This window comes from Balaenoptera borealis (genome assembly GCF_965194805.1).
Source record: "Balaenoptera borealis genome assembly, chromosome: 11".
Lineage (NCBI taxonomy): Eukaryota > Metazoa > Chordata > Mammalia > Artiodactyla > Balaenopteridae > Balaenoptera > Balaenoptera borealis.
Window position 1 is genome coordinate 64866567 of NC_138868.1, and position 21438 is coordinate 64888004.

Genomic DNA, 21438 nt, shown 5'->3' on the forward strand with positions numbered 1-21438 from the left:
TCTTCTCTCTTTCACCTTCACATCCAACTAGTCTTCACGTCCTGCAGGCTCCTCTTTCTCAATGTCCTGCATTTTCACCCTTCATTTCTGCATCTCAGACTCTGTCAGGCTCTTGTCTCATTGTCCTTCAGCTAACACAGCAGTGCTCTGTGGACGCTCCTCTTTAGTCCTCCGAGAAATATCCTCCTTGGAAAATGCTTTCGGTGTAGCCCCCCTCTCAGAAGTGTACTGTGATCCCTGATGAGCGAATCCAAAGTCCTCACTTGGCCTCACATTGGCCTTACCTTCCCCACCCACTTGATGGAGTGATCTCCTCACACATGCTGTGCACACGGTGGTGGTGAGTCCTCTGTCCTGGAGAAGCTCCATCACCAGGGAGAAGAGGCTCAGAAGGACATGATGGGCAGTAGCCAAGGGTGTGTGCTTTGGAGCCTGGGTTCGAATCGCGGCTTGACTGTGTACTAGATATGTAACTGTTTTCAGGTTATTTAAATCTCAGTGCCTCAGTTTCCTCTTCATGAAAATGGGCCTAACATCACAAAACTGAAAGAGGTGTTGTGGGTCTGAGTCAAGCACCTAGGAGAGTGCCTCGTGCATTGCAAGCTCTGAATAAATAAATATGAGCCACTGTTATATGACAGAAGTGATTCAAACATCCCATCAGGAAGGGGCATTGCTTGCAGCTGTCAGTAACAGAAAACTGACTCAACTGGCTGGAAGGAGGAAATTTATTTCACATAACAAGAAGTCCAGGAGAAGGGGACTCGGGATTTGTTTATTTACTGGCTCAAAATGTCACCAAGGACGCAGGCTCCCTCCATGACCATCCTTGGCGTTACAGCTCTGTCCCTGCACTGTTTTCCTCACGACTGTAGGATGATCGTCACAGTTCCCAGGCAGACATGTGAACATCCGGGAAACAAGGAGCTCTCCTGTGATGAGAAAACCTTTCCCGGAATCCTTGGGCAGATTGCCCTCACAGCTCTTCAAGCAGAATTGTCACTGGTAAGGGAACTTCTCTGTGACTGGCTGGGATTAATTAGGACCCACTGCTTGGTGTTGGGAAGGGCCAAGGCTTGTCAAAGCACATGGCCCTCTGGGGGAAGAAAGAACTGGAAAGAAACCTGGGGGTTTTGTTAAGAAGGAAGAAGTGTCTCCTACATTCCCAGTCCTGAGAGTCTGTGATTCTTGCTTGTTCTAGCCACACCTCTTGCTTATGCGATTCCTCCTGCTTGGAACTCACCCAATAAATCTTTGCATGTCAGTGACTGTGCTGGGCCACCTTCCCACCATGAATCAAAATCCTGTTCTCAAGGTTTAGATCAAGAGCCAACAATTCAGCGGAGGGATTTCTTACCATAATGAATTACCTCCATACTTTCAAAATAAACTAGACAATCCAGACCACACTTTAGTAACTGGCTTGTATCACCTTAGAGCTGCTCCTCACCTCATGTGGGCTGTAAACTCCTGAAGGTTAGGGACCATGAGTAAACTGTCTTATTCCATTTGGACCTTCCATGTACTTATGGTGGCAGACCATAAAGATGGCACTTAATCAATGCTTGTTGAATGGAACCAAATCAAAAGACGGTCTTTTTAAGTGCTCTCTCTGGTAGGTGCCCAAAGGTACCATGCTTGGCACCATGGGAGACACAGGGCAGAACAAAACACAGTTAATCTCCCCCCTGAAGCTTGTGGTGCAGGAGAGGAACTCATATGAGAAACTGTGTGAAGTTGGAGAGGTCCATCGTCTACCATTCACTTTACTTTTTGTCCTTTTAGCTTTTTCACTTGCTCGCCTCCAGTAACCTTCTGGACACTGCTGATGCCACACTGGGGCACCCTGCCTGAGCCTTGTTCCCATCTCCAGCACCCCAGACACACTCTTCCTGATCTGTTCCTTCTCGTTCCTCTTCCCATTCACACAAAACCTCTCCTTCCTAAGTCCCGGTCCCTATGATCTAGGGGAATGTTGGTTTAATATTAGTCTCTAAGAAACTAGTTTATAGATAAAGTTTTCAAGTTTTCAATGTTACCCATCCAGGGCACGTGAGGAATTTGGGGGATTCCTGTGGGTGCAAGGACATATAATACTGGATTTTGGGGGTTGGCCAGCTGGTGGTGGGTTCTTTTCCGGCAAGACAGCCTTCACTTTTCTTCAAGAAATTCTACAACAATGATCTTTTACTCCTCCTCTAGTCTAGAACCTTTCAAAATATTTGCACTATTTGCAGCATCTCTTAAGAAGCTGCTCTTTGGGGACTAAACATAGCTTGAGCAAGCACAAGCTTTTATTTTTATTGAAGTATAGTTGATTTACAATATTATATTAGTTTCAGGTGTACAACATAGTGATACAATATTTTTATAGATTATATTCCATTTAAAGTTATTAAAGATAATGGCTACATTTACCTGTGCTGTACAAGATATCCCTGTTGCTTATCTATTTTATACATAGTAGTTCATATCTCTTAATCCTATACCCCTATCTCATCCCTTCCCCCTTCCTTCTCCCTACTGGTAACCACTAGTTTGTTCTCTGTATCTGTGAGTCTGTTTCTGTGAGCAAACACAAGCTTTAGTGCATTTTACAGGTTAATGAGAGATCAAGGTTATTTGCGGAAAGGTCTACTCAACTCCTGACTGTATGTACGGATTTCCTTCTCAGTAAGGAAATTCTCCCACACCTATTCTTTTGATCACCATGGCTGGGATTGCCAGAGACAAAGGAGGAAAAGTACAGAGTCAGATAAAAAAGAAACAAAAATCAGTTTGTTTAAACTGCCAGGGAAATCTGCCTTCGGCTAAAGGAAGTCAAACTCAGAACATCCTGTTCTAGTTAATAAAGCTCATCTGCTTCCAGCTTGAACAGAAAAATAAAATCTTTGCATCTGTGTGAGGCCGCTCAACCTTTTCTACCTTCACTCTGAGCCCCCTACACCCAGATTCATGGGTGACGGTTGCGGGTGAGGGTTCTCTATCCTCCCCACACAGCAAGCTGCTCTTTCTGAATGCTAAAGGCAGGTCACATGCATTGAAGTACAAACTCACTTTTTCTTCTGTAAATCTTTAAACTTCCTCTAAAAAAGAAGCCACTTCCCTCAGTGATTGAAACCCATGTAATTCAGACACAAAAATAAACGACCCTCAGCGGTTTCCAGGAGTGGAGTAGGGGAGGGAGAGATGAATAGGCAGAGCACAGGGTTTTTAGGGCAGTGAATATACTCCGTATGATACTATATTATACATTTGTCCAAACCATAGAATGTACAGCACCAAGAATGAACCCTCATGTAAACTATGGACTCTGGGTGATAATGATGTGTCACTGTAGGTTCATCAATCGCGACAGATGTAGCACCCTGGTGAGGGATGTTGATTATGGGCAGGCTGTGCATGTGTGGGAGCAGGGGGGTCTATGAGAAGTCTCTGTACCTTCCCTTCAATTTTGCTGTGAACCTAAAACTGCTCCTAAAAAAACAAAGTCTTTACTAAAAAAAAAATAAAAATTAAAAAAGATTCTTCTCTCCCCCGTCTCCGTGTCTCAAAAGTGTTTCTGCGATGTGGGATCCAGATACAATTTAACTTACACCACATGACATTCACGTCAAATGACAGCTGAACAACCTCACGCTCTGGAAGGACTCCCGTGCCACCTTCCTCAGATCCATTCCAGCATCAATTCCCAATCACTGGCACCAAGCAATCCATGACAGACCCTGGACTGCCCAGCTGGTCTGTCTGGGAAGATGCCCACATGTGAGTCAGAACTCTCATCAAAATGACACTTCTGCAGATAAGCCTGCAAGCTTTGTCTTGTCAGAAAATGAAAGCCATGTGTTTTCATCTCCTTTTGCATTTATCTGCCTTAAATGCCAGGAACTTTAGAGGCAAATTTACAGCCACAGTGCTCTAATCTGCACAAAACTGACAGACTATAAGGGTTGGAAGGAGCCCCCTAGATCCCCTAATAAAATGCTCTCCTTTATAGATGAGGAAATTGAGGCCTAGAAAGGGGGAGGGATTTACCGAAGGGTACACTGCTAAAACTGGGACCGGCACCTCCATCTCAGGACTCCCAGCTTTTTCTGCTAAGGCACAGTGGGGCCTGGAAATATCTACTTCTGCTGCTTCCCTCAGATAGTCTCGATTCATTTCTCAGTGAGTGACTTTTCACCAGCCTTTAATTCAGTGGTTTTCAAAGTGTGGTCCCTGAACCAGCAGCTCTAGTAGCGCCTGGAACTTGGTGGCTAAGTCAACTCTCTGAGTCTGTTTTCACAAGCCCTCCAGGTTATTTTAGTGCACCCTAAAGTTTGAGACGCCCTCCTTTAATCTGTGAGCTCCATCCACCCAGTTAACAAGGGGATTGGGGCACTAATCAGATCCATCTAATTTCACAGCTCTTTTTCAGTCTGGCTCTTCCAGTGACCTAAAGCAGAGGCTCACTTAAGTTACCTCTGGAGAAACAGAGTTCATTGTAAATTCGTGAACAGGAACTGGAGTGGAAAATGATCATGAACTGAGGCAGTTCTGGGGACCGTCACTCGCTCTGCCTATTTTTCCCTCTTTCTTTCCCATCTGCCCTGTTCTCTCTACACAGATCTGATCCTTTACTCCCTATTCTTTTTTTTTTTTTTTTTTCTGCCCCATCATAGCTGGCATTTGCCTTTGACCTACCATGACCCAACTCTAAAATCTAAACCATAGCAGCCTATTTGCCCTAATTTCCCTTCCTAACTGGAAAATTCTCTCCATATAACTTTTCCCATTTGTCAGTTCAAATTCCTGGAAAGGACTCCAATTGGCCCATTTCCTCTTTTGAGCCAGGCTGCCCTGAATCACGCCCTCCTCCAAATGATCAGTCACCTTTGGTCCGATGCTTTTTCCTGTCTAATGAACTATTGACATAGGATGAATTGCAGCTTGGGAGACGGGTGACTTCTGTGCAGTGATAGAGGCTTCAGGAGGAAATTGGGGGGCGGGGGAAACACATGTGAGACTACCCCCCCCCTCCACTAACCGTGTGAATGAGACATGAGGGAACTTGGCAGTGAGGTTCAACAGTTTGGTTGCTGAGGGTTGAGCTGGAGATAAAGTTTCTGTTACATTATCATGACCCTAACCGTCAGTACACTGCCAGGCTGGGGTGGCCTGGAAGATACGGGCTGCAGGTTATCGACTCCTGACAAGTCAGAGAAGATCTAAGCTGGAAGGAACTTCGGAGATCACCCTTCTCAGCAATTCTCCAAGAGAATCCCTGGGGAGCTCCTGAAAACTAAAGCTGCCGGGGCCCCACCTCTGGGATTCTGATTTAAACCACTGCAGATGCTTTTAGTCACAGCTGCCACTGAGAACTACTGCTCTAACTTGACCTCTTCATTTTACAGGTGGAGAAACTTCAGCTCAGCTCCATAATGCGACCATGGCTCACTTGAAGATCTCACTTGTAACCTGGTTATAGAGTTTGAGTTATTAGATCCTACATGGTTAGAGCTGGAAGAGATCACAGAAGCCATACAATCCAACGCCACCACCTTTGCTTGAGCCTAAAGAGCTAAGTGACTTGCCTAAGGAGTCATGGCCAGAAAGAGGGTAGCAAGGGCTAGAACCCAGGTGTCCTGATGCCTAACCCCGTGCTCTGCTCAGAACACCAAGGCTGGGGGACTAAAAGGGCCAGATGGGAAGTGAAGCAGAACCAGCTGCAGCCCTGTGCTTGCTCTGCTCCAGGGGGCCTTTCCAGCGTCACAGCTGGGAGAGTCTGGCAGAGGAACCTGGGCATAACTGGACGTGGAGCAGGCTCTGGCAAAGGAATCAGTACTTGGGTGCCCTGAGGATGGGGAGGAGACAGCTGGTCTGATGAGGCTAATCCTTGCTTTCTGCCTGCCTCCCAATTATGCTGGGAGTGTGTGTGTGTGTGTGTGTGTGTGTGTGTGTGTGTGTGTGTTCCTGATGAACTGACAGATGGGCTTGAGTCCAGATTGCAATGTGATCCAAGACGGTGTCCTGGGTGTCAGCGGTCTTCTGACTTTGGCTGAGATAAAGTTGTCTTTGTTTTCCAGAGTGGCTTTGGTCAAGGTGTCGGCAACATCAGTCTTGTATGTGGCTAGAAAATGGCTTCAGTAAGCATTTAAGAAGCAGAGAGGGGTGTGTGTGTGTGTGTGTGTGTGTGTGTGTGTGTGTGTGTGTGTGTGTGTAGACAGTAGAGGTGGTTGAAGATAAAAGGGTCCCAGTGTAAAAAAATGAGGCCAGGGCTCGCCAGACATTGAGGGTGGCAGGCAGGAAACCCCAAGGGGGTGAGTGTGAGCTTTAATCACATCCTTTTATGGGGGTTGGGGAGGGAGAGGAAGAGATGAAAAAGTAAACCCCCTTCTAGCTTTGGAGGAGCTTTGCAATTGATAAAGCACCTTCACACACATTTAGCTCATCGGACCTGCACGACACCCCCACGAGGTGCACGGTGCCTGTGATCCAGGCTAAAGGACCAGGAGCAGCCGGGCTTCAAGGCCACACAGTTGTCACTGGGGGCGCTGACCCCCTCTTTCTAGACTCCAGCTCCGGTGCTCTGACCACCATGGTATCCTGCCCTCCGGGTGTGTGTGTGTGTCCCTCACGTGTGTCCCTCAGGAATGCAAGTGTTTGTCTGTGAGGCGTCATGTTTACCAGGGCCACAAGAAGCCGGACTATGAACACAGGAAAAATACAGGGAATTGGCTCTGGGTCCGCTGTGATGTCTTAGACGACTTAGTTTTCATCTGGGTAAAGTAACAAGCACCTTGCAGGGTTGTGGTAGGGCTCAGAGATCAAGTACACAAAGAACCTAACCTGGGCTCTCGAGGAGCCTGGTAAAATTCAATAAACAGTAGCTGTTACTATCCTGTGTACCTGTTACTGGCCTGTGTACAGAAGCCCATCTACCTGCAGATAAGAGAGACAAGAGCCTGGCGCAGGGCCAGGGGCTGCTGGCTTTGTCCAAATGCGAATTTGTCCTCAGGTATCTGCCACAGAGCCTCGACTGGGGAAACTAAGTCCCACTTCCTACCCTCACCTTTCTAACTCATCATGGCCCCGTAATTCTGCACAAGTACTTGCTGGTGGATTTGCCAGTTAAGCACAAGTACAGATCACGCAGGGCTGAATCAAACAACAGAGTGGGTGGCATTTCGAGGCCTGCAGTTGAGACTCTTGGGTGGGGTGACTGTGTCAGATGACAGATCCTAGCGGAGATGGGTCGGGCGGATCACAGCTGCCGAGCACTGACAAGCGCCCTTTACGTGTGGCATCTCACCCGGTCCTCACAAGCAGCCACGTGAATGGGCATTATTCCCATTTTATACATGAGGAGGCTGAGGGGGTGCTAACTTAATTGTCAGAAATCATCTTTTTGAACTGGGATTCGAGGTCGAGTCTGCCTGGCTTCAAAGGCCGTGCTCCTTCCACTACCTGCAACCCAGCCCTCATCACCCACACAGCTGGGACCCCATGGGGGCCGGGAAGTGTTAGGTGTACACGTATGCGTGTGCAGAGCACTTGGAGCTCGAGAGGACGAGGAGGGTGAGGACCGGGCTGGTGCACGGGAGGCGGCCTCCTGATGGGGGAACATTCGCTCACGCTGGACAGCAAAACCACACCATGCTGGCTTCCTCTCCACACCTGCTCCGTGGCTGAACTGTATTCCTCTCGCCTGGCCTCTCCTCTGGCGTCCACCTCTCCCGAGTCATACACTAATGACCTTGGGTGCATTCCTTCAAGCTAGGCTAGCCAGGACCCAAGGCCCATGGAGGCACACGCAGGGGGTGTGTCCGGGGAGACGCAGGAAGGGGCAGAGGAGGCTCCACAGAGCCCAGAACCTTCTGCTGTGTCTCATCTGCCCAGGGGTATTCAGGCGTCCTTGAGATACTCTGGCATCTCCCTCAGGGTTGTGAGGCGATGCAGAGCCCCAGGGGTGTCGAAGGGTCAATTTTAGCCTCAGCTAGATCTAATTAGCTTAGGTTGGGGGCCAGGCCCTTTCACAGAGGACTCCATTGTTCCCAAGAACCTGGCAGGAATGTTTATCATTTCAGAAACTGAGAAGGAGCTGGCTCTCTCCCTCTTGGCCCTGGGGCTGCCCTCCCTTCGGATCTTAATCCACAAAGCCATTCCCAGCCAGGCCTCAGATGAAGCTCAGGGCTGGGGTGGAGCCCAAACTCTCCTTTCCCTAAGGAGCAAGGCAGGTATGCAGTCAACACCAGGAAAGCAGCCAAATGGACACCTGGAGCAACAGCTCAGGATGTCACGTGTCAGATAACTTAATTGGGTAATCACCTGAAGAAGTGAAGTCTGTACCAAGAGCATGAGGGACGAATCCAAGAGGACGGTTCAGTCTGCGGGTGCCTGCCTCAGCCCCACCCAGTGGTCCTGATCGTGGGGTTCATTCCCTCCCAGGAGAGGCTCTGGAAACAGTATATAGCAACCCTCACCTCAGACCCCCGGGCAATCAAATTCCAGGAGCTGCAAGGGCGCCCCATCCCGAATACCTACCAAATGTGCACAGCCCCAAACTCTAGCAAGCAACGTGGTGTGGAGGTTATCTGTCCACACTCTGGTTCAGACTGCGTGGGTTTAGGTCCTGGCTTTGCTGGTTATGAGCTGTGTGACTCTGGGCAAGTTTTCTTTGTGCCTCAGTTTTCCCATCTACAAATACGATGATAATAGTACCTATCTCTTAGGGGGTCTGTGATAATTAAACGGGTAATCTATATAAAGATTTTAGGATAGCACCTGGCCTTTAGCGAGCAGTTATTATGATGATGCTTTTCTCCTGGTTCTAGTACAATTGCAGGTCTCCTGCCGGGACCATCACACATCTGTTTTCCATGCTACGTGTCCAGCTTCTACAGCACCCTCTCTACACCCACTCAGGGTTGACCTGGCTCTCTGGGATCAGGTGGCTGGCAGGGCCCTGTTTCCACCCACATGAACCTTCACTCTGCTGTCAAGACCCTCTCCATTGCAGACCCACTGGAGAACCACCAGTGAGTCCAGGATCAGAGTGTGAAACAGCTCCCCATTAATCCAACCCCATTGGGCGGCGGGGAGGAGACCAAGTATTGGGCAGAACCACTGGTCAGTTCTCCTACCCAGCCCCTCTAGTCTCCTGTTCCACCCTCCATGAGGTCCCAGAGGCCTTGCATTCTAGCAAGGGGGAGGTGGGTGTGCTTGGGTCACTGTAGACAGAGACTTTTTTTTTTGAATTTTATTTATTTTTTTATACAGCAGGTTCTTATTAGTTATCTATTTTATACATATTAGTGTATATATGTCAATCCCAATCTCCCAATTCATCCCCCCGCCCCACCTGCCACCACTGTCCCCCCTTGGTGTCCATACGTTTGTTCTCTGCATCTGTGTCTCTATTTCTGCCCTGCAAACCAGTTCATCTGTACCATATTTCCAGGTTCCACATACATGCGTTAATATACGATATTTATTTTTCTCTTTCTGACTTACTTCACTCTGCATGACAGTCTCTAGCTCCATCCATGTCTCTACAAATGACCCAATTTCGTTTCTTTTTATGGCTGAGTAATATTCCATTGTATATATGTACCACATCTTCTTTATCCATTCGTCTGTCAATGGGCATTTAGGTTGCTTCCATGACCTGGCTATTGTAAATAGTGCTGCAATGAACACTGGGGTGCATGTGTCTTTTTGAATTATGGTTTTCTCTGTATATATACCCAGTAGTGGGATTGCTGGGTCATATGGTAATTCTATTTTTAGTTTTTTAAGGAACCTCCATATTGTTCTCCATAGTGGCTGTATCAATTTACATTCCCACCAACAGTGCAAGAGGGTTCCCTTTTCTCCACACCCTCTCCAGCATTTGTTGTTTGTAGATTTTCTGATGATGCCCATTCTAATTGGTGTGAGGTGATACCTCATTGTGGTTTTGATTTGCATTTCTCTAATAGTGATATTGAGCAGCTTTTCATGTGCTTCTTGGCCATCTTTATGTCTTTTTTGGAGAAATGTCTATTTAGGTCTTCGGCCCATTTTTTGATTGGGTTGTTTTCTTAATATTGAGCTGTATGAGCTGTTTATATATTTTGGAGATTAATCCTTTGTCCGTTGATTCGTTTGCAAATATTTTCTCCCATTCTGAGGGTTCTCTTTTTGTCTTGTTTGTAGTTTCCTTTGCTGTGCAAAAGCTTTTAAGTTTCATTAGGTCCCACTTGTTGATTTTTGTTTTTATTTCCATTACTCTAGGAGGTGGATCAAAAAAGATCTTGCTGTGATTTATGTCAAAGAGTGTTCTTCTTATGTTTTCCTCTAAGAGTTTTATAGTGTCTGGTCTTACATTTAGGTCTCTAATCCATTTTGAGTTTATCTTTCTGTATGGTGTTAGAGAGTGTTCTAATTTCATTCTTTTACATGTAGCTGTCCAGTTTTCCCAGCACCACTTATTGAAGGGACTGTCTTTTCTCCACTGTATATCCTTGCCTCCTTTGTCATAGATTAGTTGACCATAGGTGTGTGGGTTTATCTCCGGGCTTTCCATCCTGTTCCATTGATCTATATTTCTGTTTTTGTGCCAGTACCATATTGTCTTGATTACTGTAGCTTTGTAGTATAGTCTGAAGTCAGGGAGTCTGATTCCTCCAGCTCCATTTTTTCCCTCAAGAATGCTTTGGCTATTTGGGGTCTTTTGTGTCTCCATATAAATTTTAAGATTTTTTGTTCTAGTTCTGTAAAAAATGCCACTGGTAATTTGATAGGGATTGCATTGAATCTGTAGATTGCTTTGGGTAGTATAGTCATTTTCACAATATTGATTCTCCCAATCCAAGAACATGGTATATCTCTCCATCTGTTTGTGTCATCTTTGATTTACTTCATCAGTGTCTTACAGTTTTCTGAATACAGGTCGTGTACCTCCTTAGGTAGGTTTATTCCTAGGTATTTTATTCTTTTTGTTGCAATGCTGAATGGGACTGTTTCCTTAATTTCTCTTTCCAATCTTTCATTGTTAGAGTATAAGAATGCAAGAGATTTCTGTGCATTAATTTTGTATCCTGCAACTTTACCAGATTCAGTGATTAGCTCTAGTTGTTCTCTGGTGGCATCTTTAGGATTCTCTATGTACAGTATCATGTCATCTGCAAACAGTGACAGTTTTACTTCTTCTTTTCCAAATTGTATTTCTTTTATCTCTTTTTCTTCTCTGATTGCCATGGCTAGGACTTCCAAAACTATGTTGAATAATAGTGGCGAGAGTGGACATCCTTGTCTTGTTCCTGATCTTAGAGGAAATGCTTTCAGTTTTTCACCATTGAGAATGATGTTTGCTGTGGGTTTGTCGTATATGGCCTTCATTATGTTGAGGTAGGTCCCCTCTATGCCCACTTTCTGGAGAGTTTTTATCATAAATGGGTGTTGAATTTTGTCAAAAGCTTTTCCTGCATCTATTGAGATGATCATATGGTTTTTATTCTTCAATTTGTTAATATGGTGTATCACATTGATTGATTTGCATATATTGAAGAATCCTTGCATCCCTGGGATAAATCCCACTTGATCATGGTGTATGATCCTTTTAATGTGTTGTTGGATTCTGTTTGCTAGTATTTTGTTGAGGATTTTTGCATCTATATTCATCAGTGATACTGGTCTGTAATTTTCTTTTTTTGTAGTATCTTTGTCTGGTTTTGGTATCAGGGTGATGGTGGCCTCATAGAATGAGTTTGGCAGTGTTCCTTCCTCTCAAATTTTTTGGAAGAGTTTGAAAAGCATGGGTGTTAGCTCTTCTCTAAAAGTTTGATAGAATTCACCTGTGAAGCCATCTGGTCCTGGACTTTTGTTTGCTGGAAGATTTTTTTTTTTAATATTTATTTATTTTTGGATGCGTTGGGTCTTCGCTGCTGTGCACGGGCTCCCTCTAGCTGCGGCGAGCGGGGGCCGCTCCTCGTTGCGGTGCGCGGGCCTCTCATTGCGGTGTCCTCACCTGCTGTGGAGCACGGGCTCTAGGCGCGCGGGCTTCAGTAGCTGTGGCACGCGGGCTCTAGAGCACAGGCTCAGCAGCCGTGGCGCACGGGCCCAGTTGCTCCGCGGCATGTGGGATCCTCCCGGACCAGGGCTCGAACCCGTGTCCCCTTGCACTGGCAGGCAGATTCCCAACCACTGTGCCAGCAGGGAAGCCCCTGTTGGAAGATTTTTAATCACAGTTTCAATTTCATTACTTGTGATTGGTCTGCGCTTCCTGGACCTGGGTGGTTATTTCCTCTCCCATGTTAGGGAAGTTTTCGACTATAATCTCTTCAAATATTTTCTCGGGTCCTTTCTCTCTCTCTTTACCTTCTGGGACCCCTATAATGCGAATGTTGTTGCATTTAATGTTGTCCCAGAGGTCTCTTAGCCTGTCTTCATTTCTTTTCATTCTTTTTTCTTTTTTTTTCTTTTTTTTTTTTTTTGCACAGGTCCTGAGGTTTTATGCCTCTGTGTTTTTTTTCTTTTTTTTTTTTTAATTTTATTTATTTATTTTTATTTATTTATGGTTGTGTCGGGTCTTCGTTTCTGTGCGAGGGCTCTCTCCAGTTGCGGCAAGTGGGGGCCACTCTTCATCGCGGTGCGCGGGCCTCTCACTATCGCGGCCTCTCCTGTTGCGGAGCACGGGCTCCAGACGCGCAGGCTCAGTAGTTGTGGCTCACGGGCCCAGCCGCTCCGCGGCATGTGGGATCTTCCCAGACCAGGGCTCGAACCCGTGTCCCCTGCATTGGCAGGCAGACTCTCAACCACTGCGCCACCAGGGAAGCCCTCATTCTTTTTTCTTTATTCTCTTCCGCAGCAGTGAATTCCACCATTCTGTCTTCCAGGTCACTTATCCGTTCTTCTGCCTCAGTTATTCTGCTATTGATTCCTTCTAGTGTATTTTTTATTTCAGTTATTGTATTGTTCATCTCTGTTTGTTTGTTCTTTAATTCTTCTAGATCTTTGTTAAACATTTCTTGCATCTTCTCGATCTTTGCCTCCATTCTTTTTCCGAGGCCCTGGATCATCTTCACTATCATTATTCTGAATTCTTTTTCTGGAAGCTTGCCTATCTCCACTTCATTTAGTTGTTTTTCTGGGGTTTTATCTTGTTCCTTCATCTGGTACAAAGTCCTCTGCCTTTTCATTTTGTCTGTCTTTCTGTGAATGTGGTCTTCCTCCACAGGCTGCAGAATTGTAGTTCTTGCTTCTGCTGTCTGCCCTCTGGTGGATGAGGCTATCTGAGAGTGACAAAGACTTTTTGTCTCAATTCTTTGCACTCATCTTTCATGGCCCAGATCAAATGTCATCTCCTTGGTGTGGCTTTCCCCTGATTCCCACTGTCAGAATTGTCACTTTATAAATTGCTTGCCAAATGTGATCTCAGACCAGTTCCTTTGCTTTGGCCACCCCAGTTTCCTCATTTGTGAAATGAATGACACTGTTTACAAACTAACCTTCCAGGACTTTGGGAAGATCCATTATAAGCCAATGGATGTAAAGGCTTAGGTCCCCTCCCATTGCCCTCCTTGCCAGGCAGAGGAGGTGGGGAGATACCCAAGGGAGCTGACTGCCCCGATGTCTACAAAGCCGATAAAACCAAGCCCTTTCCTGGAATGGCCGTTCCCTCCTCCTCCACCCATGGAATTCCTATTCAGCCTTCGAGGTGAAGCATTCCTGCTGCCCTCAGGGAAAAGAAATATTCCTCTCCCTTGTGCTCCTGTAATCCTTTGTCCCTATTAAATCTGTTATTTCCTTTTAACTTTTATTGTATTCAATTTACATTATTATGGCTTGAGGTCAAGAACTGTATTTTGTTCTTTGGGGGTCACTTCATAGTGTGTAACATGATGCTCAGCACCTAGTAACTGCTCCAGAATTGCTCATTAACTCAAATTCAGTCTTGCGTGTTTCCTGGATTCTGGAGTGGACCCTGGAGGCGAACTCTACCATCACCAGCCTGATACTAGTTTATCTGAAGCCAACAGCTGAATTCATAATCTAGCCCACAGCGCCTATGGAGAAGGGCTCCCACACAGCCTGGGAGTGGGAGAGGGGAGTGGGATGGCCGTGTATTTCCATGCCATCTCAGCTGCAAGCCAGTGGCAGCAGTGAGACATGCCTTAAGGATTAAAGGACCTCTTCAGGAAACAATGAGTCTGGAAGAGCCAAATCGCATCTGTAGTTACACATGTTTGTTCATTACATGTTCAACGATTCAATTTTCTTTGCAAAAATTTAAAAATGCAGACATATAGTAGAACTCTACATTTATCAGTCCTTCCTTCCTCCCAGTAGTTACTGAAGGAAACAGACCCTAACATTTATGCCAGGTACCTGACCACACTATCACACTGTACCCTCACAATGATTATTTGAGGTAGGCAGCACTATTACCTCCATTTGATAAATGTGGACATTAAGGCTGAGAGAGGTTAAGAAACTTGCCCAAGGTCAAGGAGACTAAACCATGGGGCTGACTGCGAATACCTAGCTCTTTCTTCTCACTCAGTACACAATGCTACCTTCCCATCTGAGGGTCGATTACTCGAGAAATGGATCTGATGCATTTCCTGCCCCCTCCAGAAATTTGTGTTCCAGTAGAGGAGGCTGATACACAAATAATTAAAAACATAAAGCACCAACAATAGAACTATGGAATAGAAAGATGTGTAATGGATTGTGTGGGAGGTTGAGAGCAGAGTGGTCAGTTCAGGCCGGCGTGGATCAAGGAGGGCTCCACAGAGACTCTTGGAAGGGGGGCGGTGCAGGATAACTTGAATTTTGACGGGTAGAGAATGAGGAAAGGAGAGAATGCAGGAGTCTGGGGCAGAGGGGACTACATGTGCAAAGGCATGCAGAGAATGCCAGGCATAATTGGGCAAGGAGCCTAGATCAGGGGAACCAGAACATGGGATTTTTGAGGACGATCTGGGCTGTGCCAGGCTTAGTTCTGTCAAAGTGTTCGACTTGTTTCTTTAAGCCCCAGGTGGCTGCTGACAGCCTCAGAGGAGGGAAATGACATGAGCTGAGCTGCACTGTGCAAGAGGAAGGACCTGCAAGGACCATCTCTGAGTAGGAACTGGGAGGTAAATAGGGTCCTGCATCCTTCAGATATGTACCATCAGCTTCCAAGTTCTCTGCCAGTGTTGGTTTTAGGGATGAGAATAAGAGAACAGGAGTCTTTTTCCTGTTGAAAGAGGCAGGTCAAAGACCAGAACTGCTACGGGGCCTTGGTGCACTGCCTCGCTCGCCACACACCACCCCTACCCCACGCCCCAGAATGGCAGAAGCGTGGCTGCTCTGAGTGAGGACGAGTCTGCTGCAACAGCCGGATACCCTCCCCCAGACGAGGTGTGACACGCTGCCCTCTGCCAAGGGTAACACTGGGGACTCCCCGGGCTCAGCCTGCAATGCTCATCCCAAATGCTGCCTTCAGGACCGGAAGACTGTTTTTCCAAATTAACAAAAGATGTTCTGGATCCACGATTACATGTTCCCCACACAGTGCATGATTTATAAACACAGATTTATAAATTCTATGTAAACGTAAATTACACATCTGTGCACAGTATGTTGTAAATTTACGTATTTTAACACAGACCGAAACAATGTTCCATGACATATAATAAACCCAGGAGCTCTTGAATCATCAGTGCTAGAACTATGTGTGGACAATTACCTTGCACCAAAGACTTGAAAATCCTCCCAGTTTTTCCTTTTTAATTTTTAAAAAATGTATATGCTGAACTCACCGCAAAAAAACCCAGGTGATCTCTTTAGAAAACTGCCCCCAAACTCTTTGGCTCTGAAAGAAAATGCAGTGCCAAATTTTTGCCTAATAAAATGACGATTTGAGTGGAATCTGAGTCAAACCCAAACGAAAGAATACTGGTTCTTTGAATCAGCAAAAGAATTCAGTCTCTGGCATCCAACACTCCATTATTCATGGGCCTGAATTGGCTGGAGAGCTGTTGCCACATTGGAGATGACCAGGAAAGCAGGGTTTGGAGGGAGAGAGGGAGGGAGGAAGTTGGAGGCAGATAAGGAGAGAAAAACAATCTGAAATACCTCTCAGGCCAACTCTGAACAACATGTCGGGCATTTATTATTCTGAGGTGAAGAAGTTCCACTATCCCCTTGCTAGATACTCTCTCAGCTCATTTCTCTGCACATGGGGTCATTTCACTGAGCAACTGCTTAAAAACAAATGTCTCGTTGGGCCGCTGCCCCAATCAGAAAGCACCTCTGGAGTCCCAACAAGCAGGGCCAGCGGGAAGATTGATTCCCCTCCATGAGACAGCCCCTCCCTGAGCCCTTGCCCCAGGACCGCTCACCGGGGCCTGCGGAAGGTCAGGCCGTAGTGCTGACAGGCCAGCCCCACGGTGGGCGTGTACACGATGGGCATGAATTTCTCCACGTCCGACGTCAGCACTCGGTAGAAGAGCTTCTCGTTCCGGTCTTGGAGCGTCATGAGGATGATGTACCTCGGGAGGCGAGACAAGAACCAAGCTGATCACATGAGCACCATCTGTGGCAGCACGGAAGGCCGCTGATGCAAAGACCCAGGGCTCCCACTCAGCTACTTTCAATGGCACCTTCATGGGCAAGTCACCATCTCCTCTAAGCATGTGTCTCATCATCTATGAAATGTGGAGAATAGTATCTGCCTTATGGTGCTTATTACTACACGTGGTGTAGGTGCTATTCTAAATATTTTTCATTAACTCATTTAACATGGGGAACATGCCTCCCAATGACTTGGAAGGTGGGTACTATAATTCTGACTATTTTTAGAGACAAGGAGATCAAGGCACAGAGAAATGAAATAATTCACCCAAGGGATCTGAACCTAAGCAATCTGACTCCAGAATCTGCGCTCTCAACCATGATGCAAGGTGGTTAGTTATACTATTATTATGTGGACATTAATGCATGACAACAGAATAACGGCATTCTGGGGATGGGGGAGGGTCGAGGAAAATACTGGGCGGACCAGTGATATATGAACTGGCCTTTTCTACCACACAGGGCTGGTTCCTGTCACAAGCAGTGTTCACCAGTAGTTGAGTACCAAGTGATCTCAGGAAGCATGTCCCCCCAAAAATCTCTCTCTTACTTAGTTCCTGAAGGCTGAAATCACTAAGCCAGGAAAAGAGCCTTTCATTCACACTCCTAAAAATGCAAAAAAAGTCTGGGAGAAAAAACCAAGGGATTGAAATTCCCAATGAGGTGTAAGTGACTGCTGATATTGCAACTTTTCGGAACAACAGTTTGGGAGAGATACTGAAGGCACGTGAGGTCCTGGCATGGAGTGGGGTGACAGAGATGCTCTGACAGGGGAATGATCCCTGGGTGTGGTGTCAGGGTCCTGGGTGTGAATCGCAGCTCTGCTCTTCACTAGCTGTGTGACTGTGAGGAAACCTTGTGACTTCGTGGGGTGTCAGCCTCTTCTTCTTCACCAAAGACACTGGTTCAGAACTAAAAAACGTGTTTTAGGAGGCACTTTTAGGAAGGGAGGATTTATGCTTAGAATAGCCAGGATCTCAGCTCAGCACTAGTGTAAGGATTCCCTTACTCAGTAGCCATTTGTACACATCACTTCTCAATTCTGCATTCAGTGATGTCAAGTTGGTAAGTTGTCATTGGCCATGGTGGGAGTATTTACACCATGGAAACTGGCAAATGCTCTAAATCCCCACCCAACGGCCCCAGAGCCAGTTCTTAAACATTTACCAGCACACCACTGTCCTTACCCGTAAGAAGCTGGGGCGCGTCCTTAGCATTTCCCCCTAAGCACCTGCTGAAATGAGGGACTCCAGGAATGAGTGGGTCAGAGTAGTCAACAGGGCGAGTGTCCGGAGCAAACCCCCTAGCGCTCCCAGCATCAGGCCTCTGCCCCCTGAGCCTGGCACATCTTCCCAGGCATGTGAGTGAGGCCCATCTAGCTGGAAAGAACTGGAAAGGGAAGGATTTTGGGTTTTGATTTTTAGGGCTTAATATCTTTAGGAAAGAGGATTTCGCTTTGGACTTTAATTCTTCTTTGCGAATTTAACAAACGAGAGAAGTTCGGATTGTTCAAATTTCGGGCACGTCTAATATTGTTAGCTGGAATCAATGTGTACTTCCTGGTTTGCTCTTCAGGGTGACGAGGCTAGACCCAATCTGAGTGGAATAAACAAGAGGGAGAGAATGTTTGGCTTGGGCTGCAGTATGGCCTTGGAGTTATTGTGAGTAATGACCATAGAGGTTAGTGCTGCAGGGGAGGGCGGGGGAGGGGGCAGAGGCTTCCTTACTCACTACCACTCAGAAGTGATGGATGGTACTGGCGGGGCATGGGAAGATCCTGACAAGCTGCTGCGCTCAGCCCCTAGGGGGATAGCCACAGTCTCAAGGACCCAAAGTCTTGGCCATTAAGCTCTATGGATATGTAAGGGGAACACTTATCTTCTCCCTACATTTCTGCTGGAGCCCATGGGAAGATGACACATTTATTTAACAAGCTCTCACATAGTGCCGACTACGGGCCAGGCACTGTTCTAAGCACGTCACAAATACTAATGTATTTAATCCTCATCATAACCCTATGAGTTAGACACCACTGATATACTCAATGTACAGATGGGGAATGACCCAGAGAGGCTAAAGAACTTTTGCTGTTAAGTGGTAAAATGAGGATTTGAACTCAGTCTAGTACTAGAGTCTAGTCTTGTAGCCACTAAACTTCAACACCTCTTAGCTACGGTGTAGCAGAGAGGTTGAAAGCACGGACTCTGGAGCTAATTACCTGTGTTCAAATCCTGGCTGTGCCAATTCATAGCCATGTGACCTGTGAGGTCACTACCTTCTTTAGTAAGACTGATAAAGCTGACCCTGTGATCCCCCATTGGCTCTTCATGTCTACATCCCCACTGGGGAGGAACCAGAGGGGCGGCAGGGTTGTTAACTACTCCTCCTAAACCTCCAACATACCACATCCCAGGTCCTTCCCAAGGTGCCCCTGTCCATTTCCCCTCTTCTCCACCCTATTCCCCTTATTCCAGGAACCTGGGCCATGTACCACTTCCTTAACATACCTGTCCCTACATTTTTGCTCCACTTCTTCCCGCTGAGTAAAATGCCTTCCGTGAACCCCACTGCTGAATGCTGAAGTCCTACTGGTGCTTCCTGGGCTGACCCTGATTCCATCACTTCCCGGAGGCCCAACCAGATTTCACTGGTTGGAATTCAGGCTCCCTTCCCAGTCCTCCCAGGACACACTGACTGTGCCTTGATCATAACAAGCCCTGGTCCTCAAGGAGACCATCACCCTATGGAAGGCAGGGCTGGATCTGGGATCTCTCAAGGCTCTCAGCCTATCCAGAAAACCCTCTGTGGACCACAGGAAACAGACAGCTAAGCCCGGGGCTCTGGGGAGAGAGAACAGACTTTAGGTACTAACTTGTCCAGGTCACTCTGCTGCCGCTCGTAGTATCTCATGATCCGGAGGAGCTGGACGTCCTGGCTCAGGAAGCAGGGGGGTATTAGGCCATGGATCCCAAGCTGCAGCCTTTCCTCAAGGGTAAAGGCCATGCCCTGGGGAGAACAAGAAAGAAACACACACACATAAATGGATATGCAGGAAACCAAGGAACAGAAGAGTTCCATCCACAGACAGGCCAAAGTCACTGTGACTCAACAGCAAGGACCCTGGACTCAAATCCCACCTCTGCCATTTAAGTAGCTGGGCAATCTGTGCCAGTTATCTTGACTCTTCTGGGCTCCAGCTTCCTCTTAGAAAAACATGGAAAATAGCTATATCGTCAGGGGTTCTTTTGGTTTATTTTTGTTTATTTTTTTAAAAATGTATTTTATTTTTAGAACAGTTTTAGATTTACAGAAATATTGAGAAGATAGTACAGAGAGTTCCCACATATCTCCTCACCCAGTTTCCCCTATTATTAATATCATCCATCAGTACGGTACATTCGTTAGAGTTAATGAATTAACAGTGATACATTATTATTATTATTATTTTTTTTTAAACTTTGGGTTTATTTATTTATTTATTTATTTATTTATTTATTTATTTATGGCTGTGTTGGGTCTTCGTTTCTGTGCGAGGGCTTTCTCTAGTTGTGGCAAGTGGGGGCCACTCTTCATCGCAGTGCGCGGGCCTCTCATTATCGCGGCCTCTCTTGTTGCGGAGCACAGGCTTCAGACGCGCAGGCTCAGTAATTGTGGCTCACGGGCCTAGTTGCTCCGCGGCATGTGGGATCTTCCCAGACCAGGTCTCGAACCCGTGTCCCCTGCATTGGCAGGCAGATTCTCAACCACTGCACCACCAGGGAAGCCCCAATACATTATTATTAAGTAAAGTCCATGGTTCATTCAGATTTCCTTAGTTTTCACCTAATGCCCTTTTTTTGTTATTCCAGGATCCCATCCAGGATCCCACATTACATGGAGTCATCATGTCTCCTTAGGCTCCTCTTGGCTCTGACTTTCCTTGGTTTTGATGACCTGGGAGCATTTTGAAGAGGACTGGTCAGGTATTTTGTACACTATGCCTCTACTGGAATTTGTCTGATGTTTCTCTCATGACTGCAGTGGGGTAATGGGTTTTGAGGAGGAAGACCACAGAGGTGAAGTGCCATTTTCACCACATCAGATCAAGGCACATACTAGCAACATGACTCACCACTGTCGATGTTGACCATGAATCACTTGGCTGAAGTAATGCTTGTCAGGTCTCTCCACTGTAAAGTTACTTGGAATTCTGCATGGGATATTTGTCTCATTTGTTTGTTCAATCATTAATTTATATTAGAATGAACTCATGGGTATTTGTTTTATACTCTGGGTTATAATCCAATACTGTCTTATGTATTTGTTTTTTGCTCAAATTGTTCTAGCTTTGGCCATTGGAAACTCTTTCAGTTGGCTCTGTGTCCCTTTAACTCCTATAATTTTGCTTGTTCCTTTCCTTTCCTCCCTTTCTCTTTTTCATTAGTACTTCTTATTTTCTGGCTCTACAAGATACTCCAGGCTCATCTTGTACATTGCCTGCCCAAGTCCTAGAATCAGCCATTTTTTTCAAAGAGGCTGGATTCCTTTTTGGAGCATGGTATTAGAAACCACAATCTGGGTTCTACTTATTCCTTGTGCTCCTTGCTACTGGAGTTTCTTTGTTTTCAGTCCCTCTCAGCTGACAGAGTAAGGAAATGAATCTATACTAAGCTAAATATCAGTTCATATTAATGTCTCTAACTCTAACCCGTTACCACATGGATCATTCTAGCCTCATCACCTTGCTGGTCTGTGAATTCTGATTCCAACAGTGAGAGACTTAGCTCCCATCACCTGCCATCTATATGCTTAATTACTCAGTACTGTAATATATATGTAGTGGTATGTTATTATTGTTTTAATTTGCAACTCCCTATT

The 21438-nt window shown here is 46.2% G+C and overlaps 2 protein-coding genes across 7 annotated transcripts in view; one reads left to right on the forward strand and one right to left on the reverse strand.

The window, feature by feature from the left end:
- The window catches only part of LOC309605123 (protein tyrosine phosphatase type IVA 1-like), a 109789-nt gene extending 102157 nt beyond the window's left edge, over positions 1-7632 (forward strand). Inside the window, exons 2-3 of one of the 4 annotated variants that reach the window (XR_014231232.1) lie at positions 876-1005; positions 5394-7632. Coding sequence is in view for 2 of the 4 variants with exons in the window: in XM_082340532.1 (XP_082196658.1) it covers positions 5394-5467 (74 nt within the window). In the remaining 2 variants the exon portion in view is untranslated. The other 3 variants (XR_014231233.1, XM_082340532.1, XM_082340527.1) reach the window with 3 other exon arrangements.
- ME3 (malic enzyme 3) overlaps positions 1-21438 on the reverse strand; it is a 327148-nt gene that overhangs the window by 85879 nt on the left and 219831 nt on the right. For all 3 annotated transcript variants that reach the window (XM_082340456.1, XM_082340457.1, XM_082340458.1), the window contains exons 3-4: positions 19454-19587; positions 16350-16499 (exon numbers count right to left, since the gene is read on the reverse strand). In XM_082340456.1, coding sequence (XP_082196582.1) covers positions 16350-16499; positions 19454-19587 — 284 coding nt within the window. The remainder of the gene's footprint in view (positions 1-16349; positions 16500-19453; positions 19588-21438) is intronic.